At 45.8% G+C, this 16,707-nt stretch overlaps 2 protein-coding genes across 2 annotated transcripts in view; both read right to left on the bottom strand.

The window, feature by feature from the left end:
• Window positions 1–1,487, bottom strand: part of LOC134441120 (uncharacterized) — a 41,160-nt gene extending 39,673 nt beyond the window's left edge. The window contains 3 exon segments of the mRNA XM_063191310.1: window positions 191–282; window positions 435–734; window positions 1,153–1,487. Of these exon segments, the coding sequence (XP_063047380.1) occupies window positions 191–282; window positions 435–734; window positions 1,153–1,415 (655 nt within the window). The 5' untranslated portion in view covers window positions 1,416–1,487.
• A 387-nt stretch (window positions 1,488–1,874) lies between these two features.
• Window positions 1,875–4,788, bottom strand: LOC134441119 (uncharacterized). The gene is made up of 4 exons (XM_063191309.1): window positions 4,702–4,788; window positions 3,598–4,032; window positions 2,506–3,075; window positions 1,875–2,199 (listed from the first exon to the last, which is right to left on the bottom strand). Exons 2-4 carry the CDS (start codon window positions 4,011–4,013, stop codon window positions 1,875–1,877), a joined length of 1,311 nt encoding a protein of 436 aa, XP_063047379.1. The 5' UTR covers window positions 4,014–4,032; window positions 4,702–4,788.
• Between the last annotated feature and the right edge of the window lie 11,919 nt (window positions 4,789–16,707).

Genomic DNA, 16,707 nt, shown 5'->3' with positions numbered 1-16,707 from the left:
TAGAGATTAATAGATAATATGAGAGGCTGTGTTGTTTTTCTTTTAAATGGTCTAAATTTCTTTTTTTTTCTCCATGTAATTTTAAACGAGTCTTTGGCATCTGCTATTGAATAGCTACACTTAGGTTATAGTGTTCCAAAGAGCATAAGGTGTGTCCTCTTAAAACGAAACCTAGCTGTAATTGCCCTACCTTTGAAATCGTTGGTATTTGTTTGTGCTTGCTGTGACATGGCCCACAGTTGGAGTGGCGTTGGATGATGACAAGCCGTGTCATCGGGTGTCCTGAAGACAAGACGAAACATGTTAGTTTCATTTCTGACAGAGTTCAGAAGTGGGATATGCATTCTTGTTTGGCCCAAATACAGTGCTGCCAGTACATGGTTCTTAAAGAAACTTAAATAAATTGGTTTCTTCAACAAATCAGAAGTTGTTACCATTCCTCCAAGCTGGATAGAGAGGACAGAGCAGATCTCTGTGTTGGTCCAGGACTAAGGGTCTCCTCATGCCCTCTGTCAGCTACAGTAGAGAAAGCTCCAACATGTGGATGTTGTGGAGAGGAGGCCCCAACATGTGGATGTTGTGGAGAGGAGGCCCCAACATGTGGATGTGGTGCTTGGTCGCTGAAGATGGGAGGATTCTCTTTGGACTTGTCAGACTGTAGGCTGGGGGATGGAGACATGGACCGTTGTGGTTGAGTGGGGTCTGTGAAATGGGTCCGTGAGTCATCCTTAGGCCTGTGTATCAATAGAAGAACGGGAGATTTGTTTTCCTGATCCAGACAATAATACAGGATATTAATCTTGATTAAAGAAAAAAAAAGATAGCTATTGCAAAGGCAAATAATGACAAATTACTGTAATGAAAGAGGACTTGGTGAATTCTGAACCTAGACTACATGAGACATAATGGATTCGTGTCAGATATGCAACATGCATTTGAAGGATTTTTGTCGCAAAATGTTGTACCCACCATTTTTGACATTTGCATTTTATTATTGGAAATGACAGTTCGGAAGTGAATTATTTCCACTCTTGCCAATTCATGCATATTGCATACAACGCTCAATGCAAAAATGTAGATTTCCAAAAATGTTCCAAAATGGATATATACACAATTTTTGCAAGGACGCTCTAAATGTATTGATATTCCTACCTTTGGTCACGGTTCACATGGCTGTCACCAATATTGGGAGGATGCTCTATGGACTTTTCAGATCTACAGCTGGGTACAGGAGACACGGCTCTCTGTGTTGGACCAGGACTACGGGTCTCCTCATGCCCTCTCCCAGCTGCAGCAGAGGAGGCCCCAACATGTGGATGTTGTGGAGAGGAGGCCCCAACATGTGGATGTTGTGGAGAGGAGGCCCCAACATGTGGATGTGGTGCTTGGTCACTAAAGATGGGAGGATGCTCCATTGACTTTTCAGATCGACAGCTCGGGGATGGAGACTCAGGCCTCCGTAGCTGTCGAGAGGGTGTGCTGTGTTCTTGGTTTGTATTAGACCTGTGCATACACCAAATAGCACAACTATGTGAAGGAAATGTTATAATTGTGTGTATGTGTTTGCATTGTGCACTTTAAGATCTTTTTGTAGATCAAGACAATAATAAAAAAAACTATATTAAGAGGATTCTTATGCTGTGTGTGTGTGTGTGTGTGTGTGTGTGTGTGTGTGTGTGTGTGTGTGTGTGTGTGTGTGTGTGTGTGTGTGTGTGTGTGTGTGTGTGTGTGTGTGTGTGTGTGTGTGTGTGTGCATCCGTCCATGTGTGTGTGTATTGTGCACTTTCAGACATTTTTGTGTATTTCCTGATGAACTAAAGAATAAATCACATCTTTTTAGATCAGAAATGAAATATGCATATACATTGATGCTCTTACCTTTGGTCACGGTTCACATGGCTGTCACCAATATTGGGAGGATGCTCTATGGACTTTTCAGATTGACAGCTGGGTACAGGAGACACGGCTCTCTGTGTTGGACCAGGACTAAAGGTCTCCTCATGCCCTCTCCCAGCTGCAGCAGAGGAGGCCCCAACATGTGGATGTTGTGGAGAGGAGGCCCCAACATGTGGATGTTGTGCTTGGTCACTAAAGATGGGAGGATTCTCTATTGACTTTTCAGATCGACAGCTCAGGGATGGAGACTCAGGCCTTCGTGGCTGTCGAGAGGGTGTGCTGTGTTCTTGGTTTGTGTTAGACCTGTGCATACACCAAATAGCACAACTTTGTGAAGGAAATGTTATAATTGTGTGTATGTCTGTGCATTGTGCACTTTAAGATCTTTTTGTTGTTCAAGACAACGATTAAAAAATATATTAAGAGGATTCTATGGTGTGTCTGTGTCTGTGTCTGTGTCTGTGTCCGTTTGTGTGCATCCGTCCATGTGTGTTTGTGTGTGTGTATTATGCACTTTCAGACATTTTTGTGTATTTCCTGATGGACTAAAGAATAAATCACATCTTTTTAGATCAGAAATGAAATATGCATATACATTGATGCTCTTACCTTTGGCCACGGTTCACTTGGCTCTCCCCAATATTGGGAGGATGCTCTATGGACTTTTCAGATCTACAGCTGGGTGATGGAGATACGGTTCTCTGTATTGGTCCAGGACTAAAGGTCTCCTCATTCCCTCTCTCAGCTGCAGCAGAGGAGGCCCCAACATGTGGATGTTGTGGAGAGGAGGCCCCAACATGTGGATGTTGTGGAGAGGAGGCCCCAACATGTGGATGTTGTGGAGAGGAGGTCCCAACATGTGGATGTTGTGGAGAGGAGGTCCCAACATGTGGATGTTGTGGAGAGGAGGCCCCAACATGTTGATGTGGTGCTTGGCCACTGAAGATGGGAGGATTCTCCATGGACTTGTCAGACTGGAGACTGGCAGATGGAGACACGGCTCTCTGTGTTGGACCTGGAGGACTAAGGCTCTCGTCATGCCCAGGATGTGGTGTTTGGCCACTGAAGATGGGAGGATTCTCCATGGACTTGTCAGACTGTAGGCTGGGGGATGGAGATACAGGCCGTTGTGGTTGTGGAGAGGCTGTGCTGTGGAAGTGTTCTTGGTTCAGGTTAGACCTGTGCATAAATTACACAAAATACCACAAATATACTGTATGAAGGGAATTTTATAGTTGTGTGTGTGCGTGCGCGCGTGCATGCGTGCGCACGTAAGTGTGTGTATTACGCACTTTCACTGATATGTTTTTGTGTTTCCTGATCAGGTAAATTAAAAAACGTAGGCTAGGCTGCTTAAAAAGACAGGTATGACCAGCAAACCCAAGTGCCAAGTGCAATGTTTTTAAGCAATAACTTGGGTGCTCATTTTGAACAAGGTAACTGTGACCAAATAAATGCACCAGATATGCAATACTGTAAAAATCAAAACACAATCATAATGTATGTATATATCACAACAGTTGCCTGAAAGTGTTTTCGAATAGACATTCTCACATTCACACAGCAGCTCTGCTAAGAAGGTTCACGTGTGAAAGCACACTCACACACTCACACACGCACACACACGCACGCACACACACAAATAATAACAGCCCTACATTAGCTACTGTAGGCCTACATATTCAGAACTCGTGTATCTACCTTTGATCAAGGCTGACAGCTTTTTCCCCAAAGGCAGTGGCATACGCGGCCCCAACGTGTGTCTGTGGTGCTGGGTCGCTGAAGATGGGAGGATGTTCCATGGACTTGTCAGACCGGAGGCTGGGGGATGGAGACACGGCTCTCTGTGTTGGACCAGGAGGACTAAGGCTCTCATCATGCCCAGGATGTGGTGCTTGGCCGCTGAAGATGGGAGGATGCTCCATGGACTTGTCAGACTGGAGACTGGGGCATGGAGATACAGGCCTCCGTGGAGCTGGAGAGGCTGTGCTGAGTTCTTCATGGTGTAAATGTTCTGAGTCTTGTTTTGGACCTTTATTGAGGCTCCCATCATGTCCCCTAAGCGGTGCAGACCCAGAGATGGCTTCAACACGCTCACACTGAGGCAACGGATTCATATTGAAGTCATTCCTTTCACTAAAATAAAAAATAGATGAAGTCAGAAAATATTGTGAAAACAACTTCAGTAGAGTCAGTGGAAAACACGCCAAAATATGTTGGTTCATAATTAGCCTACGAGCTGTGAATACTGTGAATACTTAACCCCTTAAGACACGGCATTATAAATGAACTATTACCAGAATGGCAATAGTAGCGTAGTACTATAGTAGTTAACTTTCCATGTCTATTACAGCGTGCCACAGGTCATGCTCTGAGTCATCTGAGGATAATGAAAACTCCCCTTTCACTTTCAGTTGAGTCATGTTTACAGACATTTGCTACTCTTTGAACTACATTTTCAAGTAGCTTGTGGCTGAAGTGTCGCTGCTTTTTGAATCAAGTAACGACCCTGTAATTAAGATTTTCAACCAAATAGTGTGTCCACAAAGCTACATATGATTTTGAAACACAATGATGAGTAAAGTTGACCACACAATGCCCTCCACCTATCTCCACTACAGACACACCCTTGGCTTTCTGAATGAGACTTGAAACAGTGGAAAACTCATACAGTACTTTAGGCAATGATTTTAAGCGGCTTTGAGTACCAATAAAAGTGCTAGCCTATATAAATCTGATCTATTATTATTATTATTACTATTATTATTATTATTATTATTACTATTATTATTATTATTATCTTACCTCCTGCCAGGATCATTGTGGCACCAGCTCCTCAGACTGTACCTCCTCTATTTTCCATGTCACCTTTTGCAGAGGAGAGTAACTCGTATTAATCCCACAGGAAATGAAGGTGTCTTAGTAGTGAGTAGTGAGCACCAATACAGCATAATGTAGGGAGAGGTAGATAGCCTACGTTGATGCATAATCTAGTCTGTCTGGTTCCAGAACCTGTTTCTTAATCCCCCCCCCCCCCTTCTTTTTTGAGGGACGGTATGGAAAATTACTTTCATCTTTGTAATGGCATCATCTTCTAAGCACTTGTGCACTCTACAAGTCCACAACTAACCGCGTTACTTTTTAATTTTTGTTTTAAGTAATATTTTTTTCTGTCAACAGGATTCACTGTATCCTAAATCCCATTGGATCCCTTCACCATGTTGAAATGTTGAACACTTGTGCCATCTACAGGCGATGAAAGGAAAACTTTATTTATGACAGGACAGTGAAGGTGGTGACAGGAAGCAAGTGGGGAGAGAGAGACAGAGAAGGGACGGCCAAAGACCCAGGCCGGGAATCGAACCCGGGTCAGCCACGTGGTAGACGAGTGCCCTACCGTTTGGCCATGGCAGGGCCAGGATTTTTTTTTTTCAAATCATCTTGGTGCTGTAACATACTTGTTAGAAATGATAATGCTGAAGCAACACTTTCATGCAATAATTATGCAGAATGTGCTAACCCTAACCCTAATGGAAACAAACTGTCGTTGAAGTTGTGGCCAAAGCATGAATGAGTGGTGGAGGTCAGTGGTGGTCAGAACCATGCAGGTCCAATTCCTCTTTAATTTGAGACATTTTAGGTGGGTTTAATACTCAATATGCCCCTTCATTCTCATTCATGGCTTGGATGTCGTTTACTTGTTTTTAGCAGGCAGACTGACCCTTAATCTCTATTCCTGTAACTTACTCTGGAAAAGACCGTTAAGCAAATGTAATGTAGCAATAATGGATATCCTGTCCAAATCATGGATGTGGGGTGTTGATTTAAAGTCTGCGATTAAGAGAGATCTCATGACTTTTACTGACATCTCCCTATATTCCCCCGTTCAAGAACATGTCTAATATCTAATGTGAAAACAGCACCCATGACTGAGGAGTCTTTCCAGCATCTGTGGAGTGGTTTTCCTCCTCCATCCCCTTGACTCAGAGTTGACCTGCAGATCCCAGATCCCAGATGACTAATGGCCATCTGACACTCAGGGATCTCAAGGTGCAGAGTTACACAATATATTGTTATTATTATTGTATTTAGAGGCCTAATTATGAGGGGGACCTCCTGACCAGTTATGCTTGAGGCCTTCAAACCTTAGCAGTGGCCCTGCTTCTGACTAATGACCTCCTGACACTCAGGACTCACAGCCTCAAGCTGCAGAGGCATGGGAAGTGAATATCCTAAATGAGTGATTTCAAGAAAGCAGAGTATGTGTGCACATCTGTGCCACAGGTGCTGGACAAAACAAAATAACTGAAGGAAATGATGAATGTCCACAACACTGTTAATGCTCCCAGTTGTTTGTGGCACAACATTTTGAGCCTTAGCCCTTCTTCAAGTGCAACTTTGAAAAGATGGTTCCATGCTCAGGGTATCTCAGCCATGGACAGAGGCGATTCCAGGGTCAGGTGGGGCCCCAAGCGAAAATGCAAAAGAATGAACATTTGAACCAAAATTGCCACTACTGTGGTAAAATGTGGGCTGTTATTCACTATCTAGTGGCTTGGGGGCCCCAAGCGGCTGCCTGCCTTGCCTGGTGGCAAGATGCGCCTCTGGCCATGGAGGAGGATGGGGGAGCAATTACGACCTCCCCCAACCTCACGGGTTGGGAGTCGAAGTGGCAACCTTTGGGCTACAAGCCTGATACCCTAACCACTTACCCATGACTGACCTATCCAAAGTGACTTTCAGTTTAGGTGAGGTTGTAGGTCAGGCTCTGAGGTTAGGTGACTTGCAAAAGGAAACAAGATATAGACATGGGGTGCTCGAGTTATTTTTACTGGTATTAACTAGTGGTGTGGATTGGCACTGCCCTCACAATCCGATTCGATCGCGATTCGGGAGGTAGCGATTCAATTCGATTCGATTCTATTCTACAATGCATTGCAATGCATCACATTTCTACTGAAAGCAAAGCAAATGTTTAATCAGTCATGATGAGGCAATACAAGTAGTCAGATACGGAGCAACAATTTATTAGCTGTTTTCTGTATCAGTCTGTATCAGTCTTGCAATGTTTTGAAGTGCTTTTATTTAATTTAATTTGCTCCCGAAATATCCATGGAAGTAATTGAAACTTTAAAAAAGTTGCCGGATCGATTCTAGATCGTCCATGCCCCGCATTGGATTGCATCGCCGAATCCATCATTGTTGACACCACTAGTGTTTGCTGTATTCACCATGGCAGCCAGTGCTGACTGCTGTCCTCTACTAGGGGGCCCTATTTTGGTGGGGGCCCTAGGTAACTGCTTAGTCTGCCTATTGGTAAAAAAAAAATAAACGCCTCGTCTCTGCTTCTGTCTTCCGCCATCACTCATGCCCTGTCCAACCAAGACATCCACTGACTCACTCACTCACTCCCTCACTTGGTTACTAACTGACTTGGTCAATCACTCACTGACTCACTCACTCCCTCACTTGGTTACTTGACTCACTCACCCACTAAGCGGTTAGCCAAAGCTGTCACCGACCCTGCATGTGTCTTCCACTTGTACACTACAGTAGTGTTCACAGTCTGATGCTACAATGGCCCAATACTGCTCCCTATGTGTGGAACTGCCTGGCTCTCTCTCCCTCGGTTTTAATGATTGAGCTAGTGGGAAGTTGTATGCGAACAGAGTGCGTGGATAGGCCCTATGTCTAATTTTGAGGGGTAAGCGGTTAAGGCATCAGACTTGTAGTCCTAAGGTTGCCGGTTTGTAACACCCACCAACGTAATAACTTCCCACCAACGTAATAACCCTGCCAACGTAATAAAAAAGTGTGCATTTCAAACGTAATAGCCCGGCCAACGTAATAATTTCCTGCCAACGTAATAATTCTTGCCTCCTGCCAACGTAATACACAGCTTCCTGCCAACGTAATAAGTATTACGTTGGCAGAAAATTATTACGTTGGTGGGAAGTGTGACACCCACCAACGTAATAACTTCCCACCGATGTAATAACCCAGCCAATGTAATAAAAAAAATCTATTTCAGACATAATAGCCTGGCGAACATAATCATTTCCTGCCTACATAATAATTCTTGCCTCCTGCCAACACAATAGACAGCTTTCTGCCAACTTAATTTAGTTGGCAGGAAATTATTACATTGGTGGGAAGTGTAACACCAACCATCCGCCAGGTTGGTGGGGGGAGTAGTTAACCACTACTCTCCCTCATCCCCCTCCATGACTGAGGTACACTGAGCATGGTAGCGTGCCGCCGCACTGCTCCCTTGAGGTGCCATTGGAGGCTGTCCCCTTGCACGGGTGAGGCATAAATGCAATTTTGTTGCGTGCAGTGTTCACTTGTGTGCTGTGGAGAGCTGTGTCACAATGACAATGGGAGTTGGAGTTTCACTTCACTTGGCCACACACTGACTTGATCACTCGCTCATGACTTTGCTCATGATTTCATCTTGACCTCACGCAGTTGAGTAACTTGAAACAAGAATGTGATGATTACCAACAATGTCTTAAGTCCATGTGTCTAAGTCCATGTCTGTGTCCATGTTTGATTTGTGTGTTTGTTTGTGTGTGTGTGTGTGTGTGTGTGTGTGTGTGTGTGTGTGTGTGTGTGTGTGTGTGTGTGTGTGTGTGTGTGTGTGTGTGTGTGTGTGTGTGTGTGTGTGTGTGTGTGTGTGTGTGTGTGTGTGTGTGTGTGCGTGCGCGTGAGTGTGTGTGTGTATGTGTATGTGTATGGGGGTATCTTGATGTGCATGTGTGACTGAGTTTGTTGATGTTTGTGGGTGTGGATGTTGGCGGGTGTTTGTACGTGCACACGCACAAACACGCACGCACGCGCGCACGCACACACATACACACACACACACACACACACACAATGTCCACAGTGAGGAGTTTTCCTGGGCACAGCACCTTCTTCTCTAAATATGCCGGCTACACAGTAGTCATGTTTGCTCTGTGACCTGTCTCTGAATGCTGCCCCCTCCACACGCTCCTCTCTCTCTCTCTCTCTCTCTCTCTCTCTCTCTCTCTCTCTCTCTCTCTCTCTCTCTCCCCTCTCTCTCTCTCTCTCTCTCTCTCTCCCTCTCTCTCTCTCTCTCTCTCTCACACACACACACGCACACAAGCACACACACACACACACACACACACACACACACACACACACACACACACACACACACACACACACACACACACACACACACACACACACACACACACACACACACACACACACACGTACACTCACACTTGTGCAGCCTGCCCTGCACTATCTGGGTCAGACTAGATCCATCTGGACGAGGAGGGCCATGGGGGTTCAGGCGACCAGGCCTGCCCGGCGCTGCGCTGCGTTGCGTTCTCGTAACCTACATGATAAGGAGCCACAGAAGCAACTTCACGTGGCCTTCCCATATCAGGTGAGCACAGGGGCTGCAGTGAGCCCCCGCAGATTACACACTTTGCCTCGATTGTTTACACTCAATTTCTGGTACTTGAGTGGAGACACAATTCTAAAAACATCTCACCCATTTCCGAAAACCCCAAACCAATTCCACTGAACTGAACAAGCACAATTCCTTTTTTACACTAAAAGTTCAGTTCTTTTTTTTTTTAGTTTAGTTAGCTTTTTTGCCTTTATTTGATAGGACAGTTGGAGATGGTGACAGGAAGCGAGTGGGAGAGAGAGACGGGGAAGGATCAGCAAATGACCCGGACCGGAATCAAATTCGAGTCACAGGCATAGTAACCCAGCGCCCTGCCGTTAGGCCTGAAATCTCGGCTCTAAAGCACACTTTTTAAACAAAAAATCACTTCACACAATTCTCTGGATTTAGCGCACTTTTCATGAAGAAAAGTCCTGGTTTTCTCATGGAGCACATGTCATAAACAGTACTAAAATCAAGTGCCACAGCCCACACTGTATTTCATCACTTTCATACATTACATTACATTACATTACATTACATTGCATTTGGCAGACGCTTTATAACCAAAGCGACTTTCAAAAGAGGACATAATCAAGCCAACATCACAAGCAAATACAAAGTGCACAGGAGATATACAGAACAACAAGTGCAGTTGCAAAGAGGGGTTAGTTGTTTTTTTGTTTTTTTTAACTATAAAGAGTAAATAACGAGTACACACACACACAAACACACACTCACAAACTAAACTAAACTAAACTAAACATCATGTCAGGAGTCTGCCCTGGGGCAAGGCCAGTTCAAGCATTAGTCTAGTAGATTCTCTCGAAAGAGGAATGTCTTTTAATTGTTTCTTGAAAGCTGCAAGAGATGTGCTCAGTCTTGCTGCCTCTGGGAGACTGTTCCACCACTTGGGTACCACAACGGAGAACAATCTTGACTGGGAGTACCTAGAGCGACTGGATGGCAGAGCCAGACGGCTTGTGCTGGATGAGCGCAGTTCTCTTCCAGTAACATAAGGCGTTAGTAGGTCCTTCAGATAAGCTGGGGCCGTTCCTGTGATGGTTTTGTAGGCAAGGGTCAGTGCCTTGTGCTTGATCCGGGCGGCGATCGGTAACCAGTGCAACTCAATAAATAGAGGAGTAACATGGGTCCTTTTGGGTTGATTGAAAATCAACCGTGCCGCCGCATTCTGGATCATCTGCAGAGGCTTTAGCGCACAAGCAGGTAGACCTGTCATGAGTGAGTTGCAGTAGTCAACTCGGGACAGGACCGTGGCCTGGACCAGTCGTTGTGTAGAATATTGTGTCAGCACAGGTCTGATATTCCGTACGTTGGACATCTGGATTCGACAGGTCCGGGTGACCGAGTTGATGTAGTTGGAGCATGACAGCTCATCATCAATCATGACGCCGAGGTTTTTGGCGACTTTGTTTGGGGTCACGATGGTGGAGCCTATCTTGAGGTTGATGTTGTGACTGAGCGACTCTTTAGCTGGGATCACCAGGAGCTCTGTCTTGGCCAGGTTCAGCTGTAGGTGGTGGTCCTTCATCCATGTTGACAAGTCGGTGAGGCAGGCAGAGATGCGTTCCGAAACCGTGGTGTCCTCTGGACGGAACGACAGGTACATCTGGGTGTCATCAGCATAGCAGTGGTAGGAGAACCCGTGTGTTTGAATGACACGTCCCAGATACCTGTTTACAAGTAGCAATCATTTTCTGCAAGGAGTTGGAGATGGAGTTGAGCGCAGTGTCTGAAAAAAACAAACTAGCCTATATGGTTCTTGTGTCACTACTCAACAGAGACCTGTGACCTGACCACAGATTTTGTGGAAGATAATTATCTGACAACAGCTTAGATTATGAAATCGCCCCTCTGTTACCTAACCCCTTAGCAATGAGCCTGTGATATAGGCTAACCTTATTGCCACCAAAATGGTAATGACCAAGTCTTAACCGGTTACCTAAGACTCTCTGCATTGTCATAGTGATGATGTTACAATACATTACATTATTTGATGCTTTTATTCAAAGCAACTTACAGTTCTTTTAAAGGGTATTGGTTACAGTCCCTGAAGCAGTGCGGAGTTAGCTGCCTTGCAGCTAGGGAGGGGAATGGTGGGATTCGAACCTGCAACCCTCTGATCTAAAGTCCATCTCCTTAACCACTGGGCCTATCCCTTCTACTTACTGCTACGGTGGTCTTGTTGTGATGTAGTTGAGTGCTTTCAGGAAATAATGAATAGGCCAGTCAGTGGGTCCATCTGCAGTAAAAGGCTGTTGTATCAGATATTGCTGTATGTCCACCCCATCCGGACGGCTCATTGGGCCTGAGAAGTAAACATTTTTGACAAGGCTCTAATAGACTAATCAAACCTATTTTCCCTTAGATCACACATATGCAGTACCTCAGAATTAATGATAACAAATGGCACACGTTGTTGTCTATTACCTAGCCTCACACTAAAATAACGTTTCTTGCCTGCCGAAAATGATTTTACGACGCCAATCCAAATCTTTAAAATTCACAGCTATCTCATCTGAAATCCAGAGCACATGCCAAACGGAGTCGGGATTTAGCTTGGCTCGCTTCATTCACCTCCATTCAAAAATGTTGTGAGGTAAGGGCCCATGAACGGCAGAAGGGTGTGAGTTAGGTACTCCAGAAGGCGACCGGAAGTTCCACATACCCCCCTCCCCTTCAGCACCTACCCCTCAAAATGTCTGTGCACACCACTGGTGCAGAGCCTTGAGTGTCTCTCTCTCTCTCTCTCTCTCTCTCTCTCTCTCTCTCTCTCTCTCTCTCTCTCTCTCTCTCTCTCTCTTTTCCCTCTCTCTCTCTCTCTTTTCTCTCCTCTCTCTCTCTCTCTCTCTCTCTCTCTCTCTCTCTCTCACTCTGTGTGTGTGTGTGTGTGTGTGTGTGTGTGTGTGTGTGTGTGTGTGTGTGTGTGTGTGTGTGTGTGTGTGTGCGTGCGTGCGTGCGTGCGTGCGTGCGTGCGTGCGTGCGTGCGTGCGTGCGTGCGTGCGTGCGTGCGTGTGTGTTGTACAATTTACAGTAAAACGTGTCCTTCCCAGTTAAGGAAGGACCAGGTATGGCTGGACAACCTCAGATAACTTTGGCCACCCACCATATTTCAACCATATTTCAACCACATTTCAACCATACCTGTTTACAGTCCTGTTGTTCTTCACTATCTCTGTCCAACAGCCCATCACATCACATCAAATGTTACCAATGAGCATTGCAGGTAGGCAGGGCCGCTGACAGCTTTGGCTGGGCCTGGGACAAAGTCACCTGAAAGGGCCCCCTCACCCAATACATACAATGTAATGAGGATCCAATTCTGGGGCCCTCATTCTCCCTGGGCCCGGGCCAATTGACCCCTTTGTCCCCACCCAATACATGCAATGTAATGAGGACCCATTTCTGGGCCCTTCCCTTCTCCCTGGGCCCGGGACAATTGACACCTTTGTGCCCCCCCCCCTGTCGGCAGGGAGGTCTGCAGAGTAGACAGGGCAGCCTACGCACTCTGTGGCCTCACTCTGTGGCCTCACTCTGTGGCCTCACTCTGTGGCCTCATGCACTAAAGAGGAACCTCAAACCCTTGAGAGGCTGAGCTGTCATGAACATCTGCCACACCTACTGCTCTTGCAATGTGAGTCTGTGTGTGTGTGTGTCTGTGTGTGTGTGTGTGTGCGTGTGTCTGTGTGTGTGCGTGTGTCTGTGTGTGTGTGTGTGTGTGTGTGTGTGCGTGTGCGTGTGCGTGTGCGTGTGTGTCTGTGTGTGCGTGCGTGTCTGTGTCAGTGTGCGTGTGCGTGTGCGTGTGCGTGTGCGTGCGTGTCTGTGTGTGCGTGCGTGTCTGTGTCAGTGTGTGTGTGTGTGTGTATGTGTGCGTGTCTGTGTCTGTGTCTGTGTCAGTGTGTCTGTGGTATTTTTAGTCACTTGTATCATGTGTCTCTCACACACACAGCTGTGGCGATAGGACTCGCACCCACTCGTCCACTGTTGTCATGCCGATTCACATGAAAAAACACTCACTGGGATCCAAATTAAAATTAGAATCAGATACATCAGATGCAGTAGGCCTACAAGGAATTTCCCTCCGACACGTATTAGCTCACCATTTCCATTACAATGGCAGTCATGGGTAAGCGGTTCGGGCGTCAGACTTGTAGCCCAAAGGTTGCCGGTTTGACTCCTTGCACGGGTGTGGCATAAATGCAATTCCGTTGTGTGCGGTGTGCACTTGTGTGCTGTGAATTGCTGTGTCACACTGACATTGTGTGTTGGAGTTTCCCAATCGGGCTTTCATTCTTTCAGTTCCTTCATTTCTTCTTTCCTTCGGGCAGTCATGGGTGAAAAGGGCAGTCATGGGTGAGCGGTTAGGGCGTCAGACTTGCATCCCAGAGGTTGCCGCTTCGACTCCCGACCCGCCAGGTTGGTGGGGGGAGTAATCAACCAGTGCTCTCCCCCATCCTCCTCCATGACTGAGGTACCCTGAGCATGGTACCGTCCCACCGCACTGCTCCCCATGGGGCGCCACTGAGGGCTGCCCCCTTGCACGGGTGAGGCATAAATGCAATTTCGTTGTGTGCAGTGTGCAGTGTTCACTTGTGTGCTGTGGAGTGCTGTGTCACAATGACAATGGGAGTTGGAGTTTCCCAATCGGGCTTTCATTCTTTCAGTTCCTTCATTTGGGGTCCGTAATGCAATTCTTGACTAAAATGATGCAAATCTACTAGTCTACTACATACAAAAACTGTGACCGTTTTAACCTTAAGACACGGCGCTATAAATTTGCTGTTACCAGAATGGCAATGACCAAATTGTAGTGCATTACTAAAGGCCTTGTGTTATGTCATAGTAGTGTAGTACTATAGGAGTTGACTTTTCAATGACCATTTCAGTGTTTCACTGATCGAACAGCGTGCATTATGGGGCTATTAACAGGCAAAGTGGATTGCACTGACTTACTAAAGGTCCTGTGTTATAGTGTAGTATTATAGTAGTTCACTTTTCAATGTCTATCACAATATCTATTACAATATTTCACAGGTGGAATGGTGTGCACTATGGGGCTATGGGTTCTCATCAGAATTCGTTTAACAGGCAAAGTGGATTGCACTGACATACACAACAGAAGGAATTTGTCTGCAGCACAAGACGTCTCTCACTACAGTACATTGTGTACCCTAGTATACGGGTACACGTCTTGATTCACGGTGTGCAGATCCTGGCTGTCAATACAGAAAATTTGGTACAGAAAAGTGGGGCAAACAGTGTTGTTTTGAGAGGCTGGATTGGATTGGACTGGGGGTCTGGAGGATTGCGTGGTCCTCTGTATCCCGGACCGGCTGCACCAGCCAGTACCAGGCTGCTTCCCAGGGGCTTGGACCAGATCCTATCCTGTGGGGACGCAGCCTCAGCCTCCCTCCTCCCTCCTCCCCTCATCTCCACCTCTCTCCAGTCTCCACACAATAGACTGCTCCCCAGGGAGGGAGGGGGCACCGGAGGACCGTGCAGCCACACTCAGCCAATCAGCTCGCAGGATCTCCACCCCACCTACTGAGGGTTCAGGAGTGAAGCCATGATTGGTCGATGCTCCTCACTCCTCTAAGCCCCTGCTGGCCAATCGAGTGGCAGGAGAGAGAGGTTTGGTCCATCGGAGAGGGGAAAAAAAACATAGAGGAAAATGAAGCCAGCCAAATAATGAGTTTGTGTTCACCACCGTCAAGTAGCATATTCTTCAACTGCAAAGTGCTGCAGTGTATACAATCATTACCTTCAGCTAGTTTCCACCCCCTTGACGCTTTTGGCAGTTTGTTTTGATTCTGCTCTCCTCTTAACTCCTATCCACTTGGGCTGCTGGTTGGCAAGTGTCCTCACAGGACCCCAGAAGGGGGCAAACTAGTGTTCCACTTCCTGGTCCGACAACACCCCCCTCATGACAGGATGGCAGCAGAACCAACCATAAACACATGCAGCGCGCTAGATTCACTTTTATCATTACCAGCCAAAATGGTTTAGTCAAGTCAAGTTGGTTTTATTGTCAATTTCTTTACATGCACTTGTCATACAAAGAATTGAAATTACGTTTCTTACTTTCCCATGCAGACAGACATAGACTCTAGACTCTAGGTGTGGACATAGACATTTAGACATACACGTAGACAGTATACATACATTACACCTAGAGATGTTTAGATGTTAATCTTACTGTACCAGCCAAATACATACACACTAATGGGTCAAAATGGCTAATAAGCTGGCGTTTACTACCCAGCAAAATGAAATTTCACCAGCATTTGGCATGCTGACTGGTTTTAATTTAGAGCTCGGAACACATGCATCTTTTGTAAAACATGTGTCTTGGATTATTTTGTTGAAGTAGTCTACTGTTCTGTACATGAGTGCACAAGTAACGACTTACTACTTTCACATTGTAAATAAACAAGGTTTACACTTTATTTTAGTGTTTGCATATTAGCCACTAACACGTGTTTTCTACCAGTCAAATTGATATTTCACCAGCATTTGGTGTATTGGCTGGTTTTAATTTAGAGCCCTGAACACATGCATCTTGTAAAACATGTGTCTTGGATTATATTTTTAAGTAGGTCAACTGTTCTGTGCATGAGTGCACAAGTAACGATTTACTACTTTCAAATTGTAGATAAACAAGGTTTACATTTTATTTTAGTGTTTACATATTAGGTACTAATGCATGTCAGTCTGTCTGTATAAGTGATTTATAATAAGGTTACACAAAGTCAATCAGTATAGTGTATTCAGAAGGCATCCAAAAACAAAGACAAAGGCCACACAAAAGCCTTTTCCTGTTTTATTTGACGTCACCTGGGTCAATAAAAAGAATGGAGATCAAGTGTACATTATGAAGAATTCATTTAAGATTATCAAGGAATAAGTCAACTTAATTTCTTTGTTATTTATATAAGATGTGTTGCATTGCATAAACACCCTCATACAGTATCACCATGTATTGCATAAAAGGTCCAGATGTCATGTTGGTCAGCCGCGGCCTTCAGGTGCGATGGGCCCCCTGGCAGCTTTATCTCCCTCCACTGGGCTCTGGAAGTGACTGGTTTGTAACCAGCCCCAGTGGCTACCTGACCCAGTAGCTGAATACAGAGAGAGAGAGAGAGAGAGAGAGACAGAGACAGAGACAGAGACAGAGACAGAGACAGAGACAGAGACAGAGACACAGAGAGAGACGGGTAGAGGGAGAGAGACAGGTAGAGAGAGAGAGACAGGTAGAGAGAGAGAGAGAGAGAGAGAGAGAGAGAGAGAGAGAGAGAGAGAGAGAGAGAGAGAGAGAGAGAGAGAGAGAGAGAGAGAGAGAGAGAGGCAGGAAGGCAAGCAGG

Source organism: Engraulis encrasicolus, chromosome 24 (assembly GCF_034702125.1).
Source record: "Engraulis encrasicolus isolate BLACKSEA-1 chromosome 24, IST_EnEncr_1.0, whole genome shotgun sequence".
Classification (NCBI taxonomy): domain Eukaryota; kingdom Metazoa; phylum Chordata; class Actinopteri; order Clupeiformes; family Engraulidae; genus Engraulis; species Engraulis encrasicolus.
Note: the sequence above shows the minus strand (reverse complement) of the source record. Positions and strands in the feature narration are given on the sequence as shown.

Coding starts and splice junctions, on each gene's coding strand:
- LOC134441119 (XM_063191309.1), bottom strand. CDS start 4,013: ATGAATCCGTTGCCTCAGTGTGAGCGTGTTGAAGCCATCTCTGGGTCT. Junction 3,076..3,597: donor GCTGTCAGCCTTGATCAAAG/GTAGATACACGA, acceptor ATTTATGCACAG/GTCTAACCTGAACCAAGAAC. Junction 2,200..2,505: donor CAAGTGAACCGTGGCCAAAG/GTAAGAGCATCA, acceptor GTGTATGCACAG/GTCTAACACAAACCAAGAAC.